General features: G+C 34.0%; 1 protein-coding gene across 3 annotated transcripts in view; it reads left to right on the forward strand.

The window, feature by feature from the left end:
- Nbea (neurobeachin) overlaps positions 1-13,778 on the forward strand; it is a 547,801-nt gene that overhangs the window by 173,651 nt on the left and 360,372 nt on the right. For all 3 annotated transcript variants that reach the window (XM_059265100.1, XM_059265102.1, XM_059265101.1), the window contains exons 25-29: positions 3,527-3,707; positions 4,992-5,122; positions 5,799-5,906; positions 11,204-11,372; positions 13,364-13,459. In XM_059265100.1, the coding sequence (XP_059121083.1) occupies positions 3,527-3,707; positions 4,992-5,122; positions 5,799-5,906; positions 11,204-11,372; positions 13,364-13,459 (685 nt within the window). The remainder of the gene's footprint in view (positions 1-3,526; positions 3,708-4,991; positions 5,123-5,798; positions 5,907-11,203; positions 11,373-13,363; positions 13,460-13,778) is intronic.

Below are 13,778 nucleotides of genomic sequence, written 5' to 3' on the forward strand. Positions count from 1 at the left end.
GTTCGAGGCCACCCTGGTCTACATAGTGAGTTCCACACTACCAGGGCTACACAGTGAGACTCTATCTACAAATAAATAAACAAACAAATAAAACTGGACCATTTGCTATGCAATTTGATCAGTGTTTGCTTTGTGGAAGGAATACTATTTTGTTGAGTTTTTGAATTAAGTTTTCCAGGACTAGTCAGTTGAATTACTTCCTTTATTTCCTATCACAATGTTCAAGTTAGTTATGAATGAAGGCAGAGAATTGGAGGGAAACATGGAAAAGCAAAGAACATTGTCAGTCATACATTCCTTCACATCGTGTTGTGATCATTCAAGATTTTTTTTTTTCATTTTGGCTTTTTGAGACATAGTTTTTTTTGTGTAGCCCTGGCTGTCCTGGAACTAGCTCTGTAGACCAGGCTGGCCTCAAACTCAGAGATCCACCTGCTACTTTCAGAGTGCAGGGATTAAAGGCGTGAGTCACCACTGCCTGGTGACCAACACTACTGCCCAACAATCACTCAAAATTTTAAGTTGACCATATTAGTCAACCATCAGAACACAGTGTCAAATGTGGTTTAATTTTTTTCTGTTCCAGGAAAATAATAGAAATGACATTTCTGGTTCTTCAAATAATGCATTATCATACAGAAGGAAAACAAGCTTTTCTTCCATGTCAGGCATAATGACAGTCTTAGTTACAGTCATTTAATAACAGGATGTAGGGGTGGAAAATGTGAGACTTTTGGGTTTGATGTAGTTTATCTCATAGTAGTTATCCTAGTGGCAGTCTCACAGTTCTTCTATATATTTTCCCAGTGAATATGCCCATGAAAATGGCATGTTTTCAAATGTATACTCACATTATTTGTTGTAAAAACTCAAAGAATTGGGATTTTGTAGTTTTGGTGGGGGGAAGGTCTATAATGTTTTTATTATATAGACCTGATTCTTAACAAGGCCCTGAAACTTTTAGATGATATGCAGCCACCTAAGCTCATATCATAGGCCTAATAGTGTATCAATGAGTTATTTTCTTATAAAAAGTGAATTTTAAGTTGTGATGGCATAAATGTTTTAGTTTTGTATAGGAAGGGTTCTGAATATTTGAGAAAATTAATTATAATATGATTTCCTCATGGAAAAAGTCTACATAGTTGGTGTAAGAAATACGCTGATTTCCCTGAGTCATTTCTGCTCAAGTCCATACTGAGTTAGGGTTTGAAAAGAGGCGTCCTGTGTTTGTTCTTTAAAATGTCTCATTAATCATCTGCTAGGAAAAGATACTTGTTATATAAAATAGAATTTGCATTCTTTCTCTTATATTTGCTGTACTCACATGAATATATTTGGGGGCAGTTATTCAAACAAAAATAAGTTTAAATTTAAATGTTTCATATTAAATCTCAATCATAATTATGTACTTTATAAAATAAATATCTATTCTGAGAATTTTGTTTTTAATAAAATAATATAATTTTAAAATGTTATTTTGTGTTTCAATTTTACATGTATTTTCATTTAATTTTAATAATTTCCTTTTTCTTGTACTTTTTTGGTCTGTTGTCTGTTTTGTCTAATGCATGTCCAGGGTTCTAAGGTTAGTATTACTTTTGCAGTAATTTTTAGGTTTTTTATTTTTTAATTTTATTTTTAATTATGAAAATTTTACTTGGTTATATTTTGAGTTTTCATATCATCTTTTAATCAGACATATCTTTGTGTATTAAAAATTCATTAAAAGGATTATTTTCCCAATACACTGATGTATTTGTTTTATTATTCACTACAATAAATATCATAATAAATGAAAATAATGTAAATAAAGTCCTATGTGCAATCAGATTTAAATTCCAATTATAGCAAATTAGATGAGATATATATTAAGATTTAGTGAGAATTGTATTAAATGAGTTTTATCATAGGATGCTTATATAATATGTTTGTAAATTATATTAACAGAATGGAACAAGAATCATTTTCTAGATTATTATTCATGTTAAGAATACCTTTTACTTTCAATTTTGATATTTTGGTAGAATAAGTTTGTCAAATTATATGGACAATTTAATATTTATGTATTTAATATTTGTTTCTGATTCACTACTTCAAAATTAGAGCATATTTATACAGACAATTTAATAATTATGTACTTAATATTTTTTTCTGATTCACTACTTCAAAATTAGAGCATATTTCACTGGTTAGGTTTTTAGATTCCAACTAGAAAATAAAGCAGTAATACAGTGAGGTAGAGCTCTCAACATTTCAACAATTTAAAATAACGAAGAATTTAAGAGCATGTCTGCAGATATACTGAATTCTAATTTATTGAAAAGTTATTAAGAGCTCTTGACTGATGTAAAGCAATGGCTAGTGTTTCATCCTAGAATAACTGAAAATAGATTTACAATGAATTCTTTTCTTCTCTTAAGCTCTGCTCACAGCTGTTTAATTTGATGCTGTGTCAGCAGTAAAGCACAAGTAGGTAAACAGAAGCATTTCCAGAGACAGTGTAAAAGTCAGTAGGAACAGGAAGCTATTCCAAGTAGGTAAACAGAAGCATTTCCAGAGACAGTGTAAAAGTCAGTAGGAACAGGAAGCTATTCCATGTGTCTACCACGTGCTTGACTTTACCATTTGGTTAAAGATAAGTCAGTATGGGTAGTTGGCCCATTTTCAGAAACTTTGACAGAATTTTTATTTACAAAGCGTATCTTTTATTTGCTCCTTCTGGCACTAAGAAAATTAATTCTAGTTATGAGAAAATCAAAATCATTATAGTGTTATTAGTATAGAATGAAAAATGAAGAAATGTTGCCACTACTCATAACTTATGGAGTTACACATTCTAAGAAACAAAATAGATTTTAATATTCCTTCTGAAAGCAGGAAATAACATTTTATCAAAGAGAATATTTTAGTGAAATCTAACTTTCAGCTTAACAATGCTCCTTCCTCCCTCTACAATGAGAGTTTCAGAGCTTATCAGTTAGATATCTAAAGGAGCGATCCTTTTGGTCATTTCGACCTTAGTCTTATTGGACACATGAAATCCTTAGTGTTTCAGTTTATGATTCTAAATAGATAAGTCAATAGTATGTATTCTAGTTTGACAGTCATCTCATTTGATAGCAAGGAAAATTTCTGTGTATCATTCCCTTTATTCATTATATCTGTAAGAAAGGAAAACATCCATTTGTAAATGGAAATGAAGATTTTAGGAGAGAAAGGCCAATTTTATACCAAAACAAGAATAAGAACATATGTGTGGTTGTCTCTAAGTATCTTTGTGAAATTATATGAAGTTCTTTCTTCAACTAATACGGTATTTAAATTAATACTAGTTTTAAAATGGGCTTTTTAATTTAAGAATAGTGAGTAGGGAAACGAAATTTGGCAAGGTCTTGTGATAGGTGTTATTAATTTATTTTCTATGTTCTTATGTACGCTTTCTATACTTCTTTTCACCTGTAGTGTATAATAATATGTGCCACATTTCCCAATTTTAAACAAGGTTAACTCTCCTCTTTTAAAGACTGAGTTGGAAAACATTGAAGTGACACAAGGCATGTCAGCAGAGACAGCAGTGACGTTCCTCAGCCGCCTCATGGCTATGGTTGATGTCCTTGTGTTTGCCAGCTCTCTCAATTTTAGTGAGATTGAAGCTGAAAAAAACATGTCTTCTGGAGGGCTAATGAGACAGTGCCTAAGGCTAGGTAAGTATGCTAAGGCAGTGGTACACACTGTGTAACTAAGACGACTTGTGCAGCTCTGAGGTATAGAAAGCACTGATTCAGGTTGGTGAATCTGCAGCTTAGTAACTGTCTTGTAATCCCCAGGATTGCTCAGTTTTAAAAACTTGTATCTTCTCAGTGGAGACTGCATGGAATCATTTATTGCTTCAAATATAGTCAAACATATTTAGAATTATCTAAAAATCAGTAAAACTGGTATTTATCATTGAAGTGATTTTAATGTAGATCGCTTTGTGAACCTTGTTTATGTCCTTGGCCTGCAGTCAACTGAGGATATAGTGTATAGCAGAGCCCTTACCTAGAATAGGAGAGGCATGAGTCTAATGGCCAGTATTGATTACCAAAGGAAGACAGAAAGGAAGTTAGAGAAATGGTGGCCCAAAATCTGTGTTTCTTATAATAATGATTACATGCTAGAGACAAGGAGTGTAACCTCTTTCTGCTGTGCTGAGCTATTACAACCCTTAGAGTGGATGATGTCTGAAATGAGAAGGTGTACTCTGTAGTCACCAAGAAAGGTGAGGTAAAGTCAGAGCCTTATTATTAAACATTTTAAAGGTTGATATTATTTAAACATTTTAAAGGTTGATATTAATTTGTGAATGTATGTATGGTTGTGTGTATATATATATATATATATATATATAGCATATGTGTATATATGTATGTTTGTATATGTGTGTATGTATGCCTACCAACGCATTCATATGTGAAAGTCAGAAGATAATGTTCAATATCCTTCTCCACTTTATTCCTTTGAAATAAATAGTCTCTCACTGCACCTGGAGCTAGGGTGTCCTCTTATCTTACTAGGGTTACAAGTGTGAGTGACCTTTTTATATGAGGAATTTGACTTCAGGTGCCTATGTCTGTACAGCAAATGCTCTTACCCACTATACTGTCTCCCCAACTCCTCTCGTAGGCATTTTATGTTGCTAAAATTTTTAATGATACAGAACATTTGTAATAGTGACTGATGGAAGATTATAGAATTAGGAAGAGTTATTTTGGGAGTTTGAAAGGCTATGATGATCTGTTTATTTTAACTTGGGAGTACATGAGTATTTTATTTAATATATATTCTATGGGTATTGTACCTTAATTATTGTATTTCATAATTTAAATTTATCTAATTTTAAAAATACTAATCTATGGCAGAAAAGGAAATACAAAAAAAATAAATTTAGAACATTTTTCTATATAGCCATGTCAACAATTTATGTTAATATCTTTCTGGTTTCTTAGTTTGTTGTGTAGCTGTGAGAAACTGTTTAGAATGTCGACAGAGACAGAGAGACAGGGGAAACAAATCTTCCCATGGAAGCAGTAAACCTCAGGAAGCTCCCCAAAGTGTGACTGCCACAGCAGCATCCAAGGTAATACACCATTTCCTCTGTAACACGCAGTCCTTTTTCATTTGGGAGAACAATGCAACAGGATCTATACAATGACATGGGTTTGATGACCTGGTGCTGGCCTCTGTGCTTCTTGGCTGTATCTGCAAGGTTAGCTAACCTCTTTAGATTTTCACTGTATGTTAGTGTTTGTCAACTATAGTGAACTAGGACTAAGTTTTAGAGCTTACCTTTTAAAAATGGTCAGGAAGTGACTACATTTGTAATTTCATAATGTTACATAGCAATATTTTTTATCTCATACACATATATGCATGATGGATAAATTAAGAGAATTAAAGACATTTATTAACTGGGAATTTTAGTAACAAGCATTAAGCCAGATAGCAGAGACTTGCACTCAGTTCTTCTGAAAGACAAGATAATTTTTTTCCTACACAACCTCACCTCCATTTATGAGCTCATAGAGGGAGGCACCTATGTTGATAGCAGATAAGAACAAGGAGGAGAGAAAGCATGACAAGCAGAGGAGAACAGAAAATGAGCCCCATGCCAGTTTTGTTGTCACTCATTTCTAGTTCAGGGGGTGCAGGAAATGGTGTGGGAAGATCAGCCTAATGTAAAAAGTACTATAATGATGCTTCTCAATAATTTTCTAGAATATGGTATTTCTTAATAATTCTCTTTTGTTTTCAAGGCTCCCTTAGAAAATGTTCCCGGTAACCTTTCTCCTATAAAGGATCCCGATAGACTTCTTCAGGACGTTGATATCAATCGCCTTCGTGCTGTTGTCTTTCGAGATGTGGTAAGTAATCTATATGCTTGGCTTCCTTGCAAAAAACAAACAAAAATCAAACAGTAACAACAACAACAACAGTAAAACCAACTTGCATGGTCATTTGTGTTAAGCAGTGTAAAATTTGCAAAGAGTTGCTGTCACTACCAGTTGTCCTGTTGTCTGGATATATTTCATACTTCTAATGGTAAAATAGTTGAACCTTAGTTTTTCCAAGAGCTTATTGATAGTTTACTTTGAAAAATAATATGTATGCATACAGGGCTGGCTGGGAAATGGCTCACTGGGTAAAGTGCCTGATGCAGAAGCATGAGGACCTGAATTCAGATACCCAGTGCCCTTGTAGATCTAGGTATGGTGCTGCACATCTGTAACTCCAATGTTGAAGATGCAGATGAAGTTTCTCAGATTCAGTGAGAAACTGTCTCAAAAAATAACGTGATGGAAGGCATTCAGCCTCAATCTCTGGTCTCCACATTCACACTCACAGGTAAGCAGACACATACATGTACATACACTATTGCTTACACAAATGATAAGTTTTGAGATTTATTTCATATTCCAAGATAAGAGATAGCCTTGAAACACTAAGTTTGACTTTGTCTTAGGTCCTCTGGTCCTGCCTTTTATATTTTTTACTCCATTTCCACATAATGAATATTTTGTTATTTTTAATATTTCTTTTATTAGACATAAAAAGTTATCTCATCAGGTATTAATGAAAGTTGCCTTTGGGTATGGGAAGACATTTTCTTTCATTTAAAAATTATTAATTATTATTGTGTATGTATGTGCTCATAATGCATGTAAAGGGAGTTGTTAATACCACAAAATACATGTGGAGGTCCTAGAACAACTTTGTGGAGCCCATTCTTACCCTTTTCCTTTCTGAGGGTTCCAGGGATTGGACTCAGATTTCTAGGCTGAGCAGTAAAAACTTTTACCCATTGAACCCTCTCACTGGCCCCTACTTTCACAAAGGATAGTATCTGTAGGAATCTGAATTAGAAAGAAGGCTTAATAACATTCAAAGAAAGAAATAGCTTAAGGAAGGTTTAATGGAACTCTCTAGTCCATGACTACTTACTCAAGGCAATTAAAAATAAAATAGACCTTTTGATGAATTGTGTAAAAGTACAGTGTTTCACAGCAGATTAAGCAATAATAGCAGTTTTTAATATAGGCATTATAACCAGCCAGATTAGATCCTGTTATTTTAATTATAGTTAATTCTTGAAGGAATGTTTAAAGAAGTGTATGTTTGAAATGTATATGTAACAATCAGTGAAGTGGAGTGCTTTGTTGTTTACAGTGTGGTTGTGATAAGTCAAAGCCATGTGGTATGGTGTTTCATGCTGTAGATATATGATAGAAAAATATTAATTCTTATAATTAATGAAAAATTACAGCAAAATAGATAAATAGGAAAACATAACAGACTTAAGCAATAAATACAAAATATGTAATATAAACCAACAACATGATTAGAAGTATCATCAGTGGATAACAGAATGAAAATTAAAAGGATATATTTTCAGTATTAAATGAACTAAAATCTGAAATGATAATGCTTAGTATTGCAAGAATGGAGGAATCAGGTTCTTTTATGTAATCTTTGCTGTATAAGGATAAATTGGACAACCTTTAGTATAGTTCTTCACTACTATATTAGGGAAAAGAAAAAACTTTCCAATACCAATGTCTCACAACCCAGCTCCTGTGCTTGTAGTTACGCAACAGTGTACTTTGGTGATAAGCGTCAGGCAGGTCTGCATGAGATTGACAGCACACACGTGTAGAATCAGAGTGTTACCTTTTTCTCACCATATTTCTAGATTACAAATGCATCTCTCACTTGGAATAACCTGGGGCCTTAGTTTTTACAAATGTTAGTATGTTAGTTGGTTGTTAGTTTCAAAGTTTTTATAAGACAACAGTCACATTTAGTTTATTTAATTTCCGAAATGTATCAGACCTCAGATTAAGTTTTAGGAAATATTCATATGTACATTACCTCTGTGTGTGTTTGTGTGTGTGTGTGTGTGTGTGTGTTTTCAGAGGACAAATAATTGAATAGTTGACAGGAATTTTAGGGCAGGAGCTTTTGTGCTTCTCAAAAGTTTCTCGGCCTTTTTGCTTTTCAAGCACACAAAGTTTTAGTATAATAGACAATATATGTGTACATGCACATTTAGATGTAGAGATTGGGATTATTGTGCTTTTTAAGGACTTCTGAGGGTGTGGGGAGCAGTGAAGAAAGTATATATTACCTGTGTAGAAGGAGAAGAATTTGCTGTGTGCTAAGATGAAAACATTGCTTATAAACAGTCAGATCAGTTAGATGACTCAGCAGCTGGTGGAGGTGCTTGCTCGCAGGCCTGATGGCCTGAGTGTAGTCCCCAGGTCCTACAAGGTGGCAGGAGGGAACAGACTTACCTGCAGGAGAGCTGTCCTCTGACTCCTACATGCACATCACACACTAAGAATTTTTTTCGAGATTTCTGAAAACTTTTATATATTTTTAAAATTTTTCTGAAAAATTTTCAAGAAAGCCTTTATTTGAAATTTCTCAAATAGATTGAAATTATGAGCAAATTCATTTTGTTTTTGCTGTCCTCATTAGAGACTGGATTTTATTAGATCACCTGTATTTCAAATGATATAAAATTTAGTGAATTTTAATCCTTCAAAAAGTACTGGAGTGCTTTGCATCATACCAGTATGTGCGTTAAAATCTTAAGCAGTTGCAGGGCTAAACAGTTATATTATTTATTCAAATTGGGGAAAAACAACAACCCAGGAATACACAGACAGGAAAAACAGAGTTTATTCCTTTATAATAATAAAATACCTCTAAACATCAGTTGATTTATGTAAAATTTAGTCATTCTTGAGGTGTTTACTCCTGTGTATATGGCACTTTATTTCCAAAGACAGAACTGGAAATAAGCAATGCAATTGGCTTGAAATCCTGCTTTTAAAATGCAAAAGGCAGCTCTTTTCGTACCAGTTAAGAAGGAGATGTTTTAACTCAGCTACCACTACAGTTCATAGTGGTGCTTATAGCATAGCTTGTATTCATTGATTCTGCATGGATTTATTGAATGTTCTCCAGTTGTGTGGAGCAGAATTTCCTGTGGTAGAAACAGAAGTGTTGTGGAGAATAGGGTCTATTACAGCTTGGGCTGAATGTGAGTTCATTCTTGGATGGAGTCTTTTGTTAGTTGAATTGTACTTCATTTTCCTTTGTAATAACTGCTTAAATGTTTGATTTTTGTCCCTTCTGTTTGTACTAGTCCATCTTCATGAAAATAATAGTCTGTACTTCAAACACTTTATGAAAATTTATATCCCTGTAAAGCTCTTTGTCGCTCATAGCATATGAAAGAATAAATTACAATACTTCAGAGTTGTAACATTTTTATCATTTTCTTCATTACTATACTTAGTCTGTTTCAGCATAGCAAATCACCAGTAAATATTTGTCATTTGTTTTCTTTCTGACAAATGTACATAAATTCTGAATCATATTAGAATTTTGCTTAAATGGCCTAGTAAATATAGAGACTGTTCATTAATGAAGTAACTAGAATTGAATGAGTTTTTCTTTTTCTTACTTCTGTCCTGCTGACTAGTTGCTGCTTACTATATTTTGATTTGGAAATACCAATCTTATTTAGCTGATCAAAAGTTTACAAAATGTGGTTGGGGCGGGGGTGGCACATACCTTTAATCCCAGCACTCGGGAGGCAGAGCCAGGCGGATCTCTCTGAGTTTGAGGCCAGCCTGGTCTACAGAGCATCCAGGACAGGCACCAAAACTACACAGAGAAACCCTGTCTCGAAAACCTCACCCCCCCAAAAAAAGTTTACAAGATATGGCCTAACAAGGATGTATTGAGAAGTCTTCTAGCTTATCCTTCATGTTACTTCTCCTAGAGATGCTTATCTCAGCCTTTGGCTATAGGCAGTTCAGTGTATTTTCGGGTAACAAACCTGCTACAATGTTTTCTTTCCTGCCAGACCCCAATGCCTCTTCAAACTATTGTCTTATTTTTTCAGACCTTTTCTTACTTTACTATACTCTGGCAGAACACCATTTTATCATTAGATATGGAAATGAGCACCTCAAATATATATAGTATTCGAGATTTCTTTTTCCCTTCCAGAAAAACTGGATTGTTACATCTTTTTACCTGGTAGTGCAGTCAGAACTTTAATTATTCATCGTGTATGTTACCACATAACATTCTGTTTTACAATGGGATTGCATGAAATTCTTATTTTATGATTGCCGTTGTTTATATATATCTGCCATCTTCAATCCACATAACCTCTTGCTCAGGTAGTAGTATATTTTCTAGTTGTGATTTTTCTCTATTAACTTTTCTTATCAATAATAATGCTTAAATCCTGATTTTTTTAAAAACTCAGTACACTAATTTTTTTCATCTGCATGTTTCATAAGGAAGTCATACAGATAAAAATGGTAAGAGAAGGATGATATTTTATAGCACATTGAACACAATCTTACTATATTAACTTTTAAAATTATTTCAACCTATAACTCAGATGAAACATTTTAGGCGTTTTGTGTGTATCTTTAACATGGTACTTAGTATAATTTAGTTATCAACTCTTAATTTTCTTTGAATTTATATTTAGCATGTGTGTGTGTGTGTGTGTGTGTGTGTGTGTGTGTGTGTGTGTATTGTGCACAACATCTTCACACGTTCTCGCTTGCCACAGTGCATAGGCAAAGGTCAGAGGACAATGTTATAGAGTCTTCTTCTACCATGTGGGTGCCTAGGATCAAATGAAGATATCTTTGCCCACTAAACCATCTGGGCTGGCTCCAAAGGTTTATTTTATTTATTTATTTATTTGTTTGTTTGTTTGTTTGTTTATTTATTTATTTATTTATTTATTCTGGCGCCAAAGAAGCCAGAAGAGCATGCCAGTTCATTAGAAGATGGAGTTTTAGATCGTTATTAACCACCTGAAGTGGGTGGTAGGCACTGAACTCTGCTCCTCTATGAGAGGAGCAAGTGGTTTTAACTACCGGGCTATCTCCCTAGCCCTCCCCCCAGCAACTTTTATTTTGTACTTTGTATTTTTTTTTTTTTTGAGCTGAGGACCGAAACCAGAGCCTTGCGCTTGCCACTCTACCATAAATTCCCAAACCCCCTCCCCCAGCAACTTTTAAATAAAAGTTTAAGGTCTAATAACAGAAGAATAGTTTCTTATATTTTGTGAATTTATATCCTAAAAATTTTGAGTGTCAAACTGCCTTTTCATTTTACACAGGATGATAGCAAGCAGGCACAGTTCTTAGCTCTGGCTGTTGTTTACTTCATCTCTGTTCTGATGGTATCTAAGTATCGGGACATATTAGAACCCCAGAGAGAGACTGCGAGAACTGGGAGCCAACCAGGTAGAAACATCAGACAAGAAATCAATTCTCCAACAAGTACAGGTACTTAGTGTTTGCTTTCCATTATTTGGCATTTCACTAGTATTTATCTCTTTTGTACTCTCTAACACTTTTGCATACATGTTTGAACTGTACTTACTCATAGACACTTCAGACATTTACAGAATTGGTAGAGATGCTAATATAGTATTTGTAGATCGGCACAAATATACTGGATATATCTGTACATATTTGCTATCATTCACATTTGTCGGTGCAGCTTTGGGTTACTATTTCCCATTAATGAATAGAAATCATTTGGTTATGCTATTTTTTTAATATGCTAGGGACTCATGCTTTTCACACATTTCTTGTGAAACTTTTATAAGCATAGGAGGTCCCCATATAGTTACTCAACGTTAAAAAAAAGGTAAAACACTAATCTTTACAGCCTAATTCAAAAATTCTCTCCTTCCCTTCTTTGCTCTCTCCCCTCCTCTTTTTGCTACTAAGTGAACACTTAATTCAACATCTAAATATTACATCAATTATATAATATGCAAACAAACATTAGGAATTTTGTACAAGTTGGAAAATGTTTATACAAAGTAGTTTAACTAGAAGTTATGGAGAAGTAACATCAGGGACAACAGTGAGCCACCTTGGGTTGTATTGGCCTCCTTTGCACAATACTTACACTGCATAAGCTCTTGCATTAATGGCTATCATCACTCTAGAGCCAGTGGGATCTGGGAGAATGGAGCTTGCCCATGAATGAGGCAGACTGAAGTCTCATGCAATAGCCAACTTTATTCATAGCTTCAGACAATTTATACTCTAAGGGTTAAGAAAAGGTCACATGAGTAAAGTTCTCATGAGTTCGAGCTATATACAATCATAAGGACAAGCTGCACATGGCAAAATCATGTTTTTCCATCAAGGCATATAAAGGATAGTTTAAACATTTGGTTGAATAACAGCAGCAAGCAATAATGAGTAATCTAAAGTAAACTCACTCCTATCTGCTTGGGAGGAGCACAAAAACACATTCCAAGAACAATTTTGTGTTTTGAAGAAACTGAGGTCACAAGACTCTTGTTTTCTTGGAATGCTCTCACAAATACTCAGAATTCTCCTCACTCAAATCCATTCTTGGGCCATGGTCCAACAATTGGCCTTGCCTACTATATTGAAAACTATAAATATGTTTTGTGGCAACTAATCATTTGTATTTCCTACTAAGTGTTTGCATCAAGATTATTTTTCTATTGTTTGCACTGTAATCTTGACAACTCAATGAGTGTTTCTTGTAAACCATGCATAGCTTTTTTTCTTGCATTCCATTATACTTATTGGATTAACATCTTCAAATTAAAGGTACCTAATGTACTGTATTAATATTTACTATGCTGGCATACACTGGATATTAACAGTCATACCACAGTAGTGCAGTTCAATTAGTCTAAAATGTAGCATTCCGTAGGTATGCTACTGGTTAATTTATAGGTGGGATTCTTTACTAAGTCAACACGTATGCTTCATAAATGAATGTTTTAATAGAGATTTGTAGTCAAACCACTGCATCTTGTTAAGTGTAACAGCCTCCTTTGCTTTTTACTGCTGTTGTAGAGACAATGGATCACATTTTAGCCGCAGGATTTTTCTCGTTGCAGGTCGTACTATTCCATTATAACACTATTATTTTAATTTTATTCTGCCAATTAAACATCAGTTTCCATTCAGATTGATGTCCTTTTAAAGTATGAAGATACTTTATGTGTCATATATGCATAAAATGAGCACTATTATAGTGAACCTTTTAGGTGTAGTTTTCTGGCCTGTGTGTATGTTTTTATGTATGTTGCTAAAAGTACTCTACTCAGTGAGTGTATTGCCTACTTCGTTTCTCTTAAAACCTCTTTTCCCTCCCTTCGAGATGTGTTCTTTATTATTGTGTGCCTGTTGCAGTAATATAGAAATGTCATGAGTCTTTGATGTGAACTATATTACTGTCATTTTCTTCCTCAAATATGGCTCCATGATTTTCTCCACAGTTGTGGTCATACCATCTATCCCTCATCCAAGTTTGAATCATGGACTCCTTGCCAAGCTAATGCCTGAGCAGAGTTTTACCCACTCATTTTACAAAGGTAATACTGACATTGTCTAATGGCTCATTTGGTATTCCTGTTTCATGAGTTTTTTTTAAATCAATATTCATAGTGTAATTATTTATAAAGAAGGTGTATTATATTTCTATAACATGACTACCAAAAACCAGTTAGAGCTTTTGTTCTTGTGTTCCATTATATTCCTTAAGTTAACATCTTCAAGTGAAGGGTAACTAATGTATTATATTAATAATCACTATGCTGGCATGCACTAGATGTTAACAGTCATACCACAGTAATGTAGTTAAGGTAGGCTAAAATGTAGCAATCTGCAGATTAACCAGGAAAAAAAAAGATT

This window comes from Peromyscus eremicus, chromosome 6 (genome assembly GCF_949786415.1).
Source record: "Peromyscus eremicus chromosome 6, PerEre_H2_v1, whole genome shotgun sequence".
Classification (NCBI taxonomy): Eukaryota; Metazoa; Chordata; class Mammalia; order Rodentia; family Cricetidae; genus Peromyscus; species Peromyscus eremicus.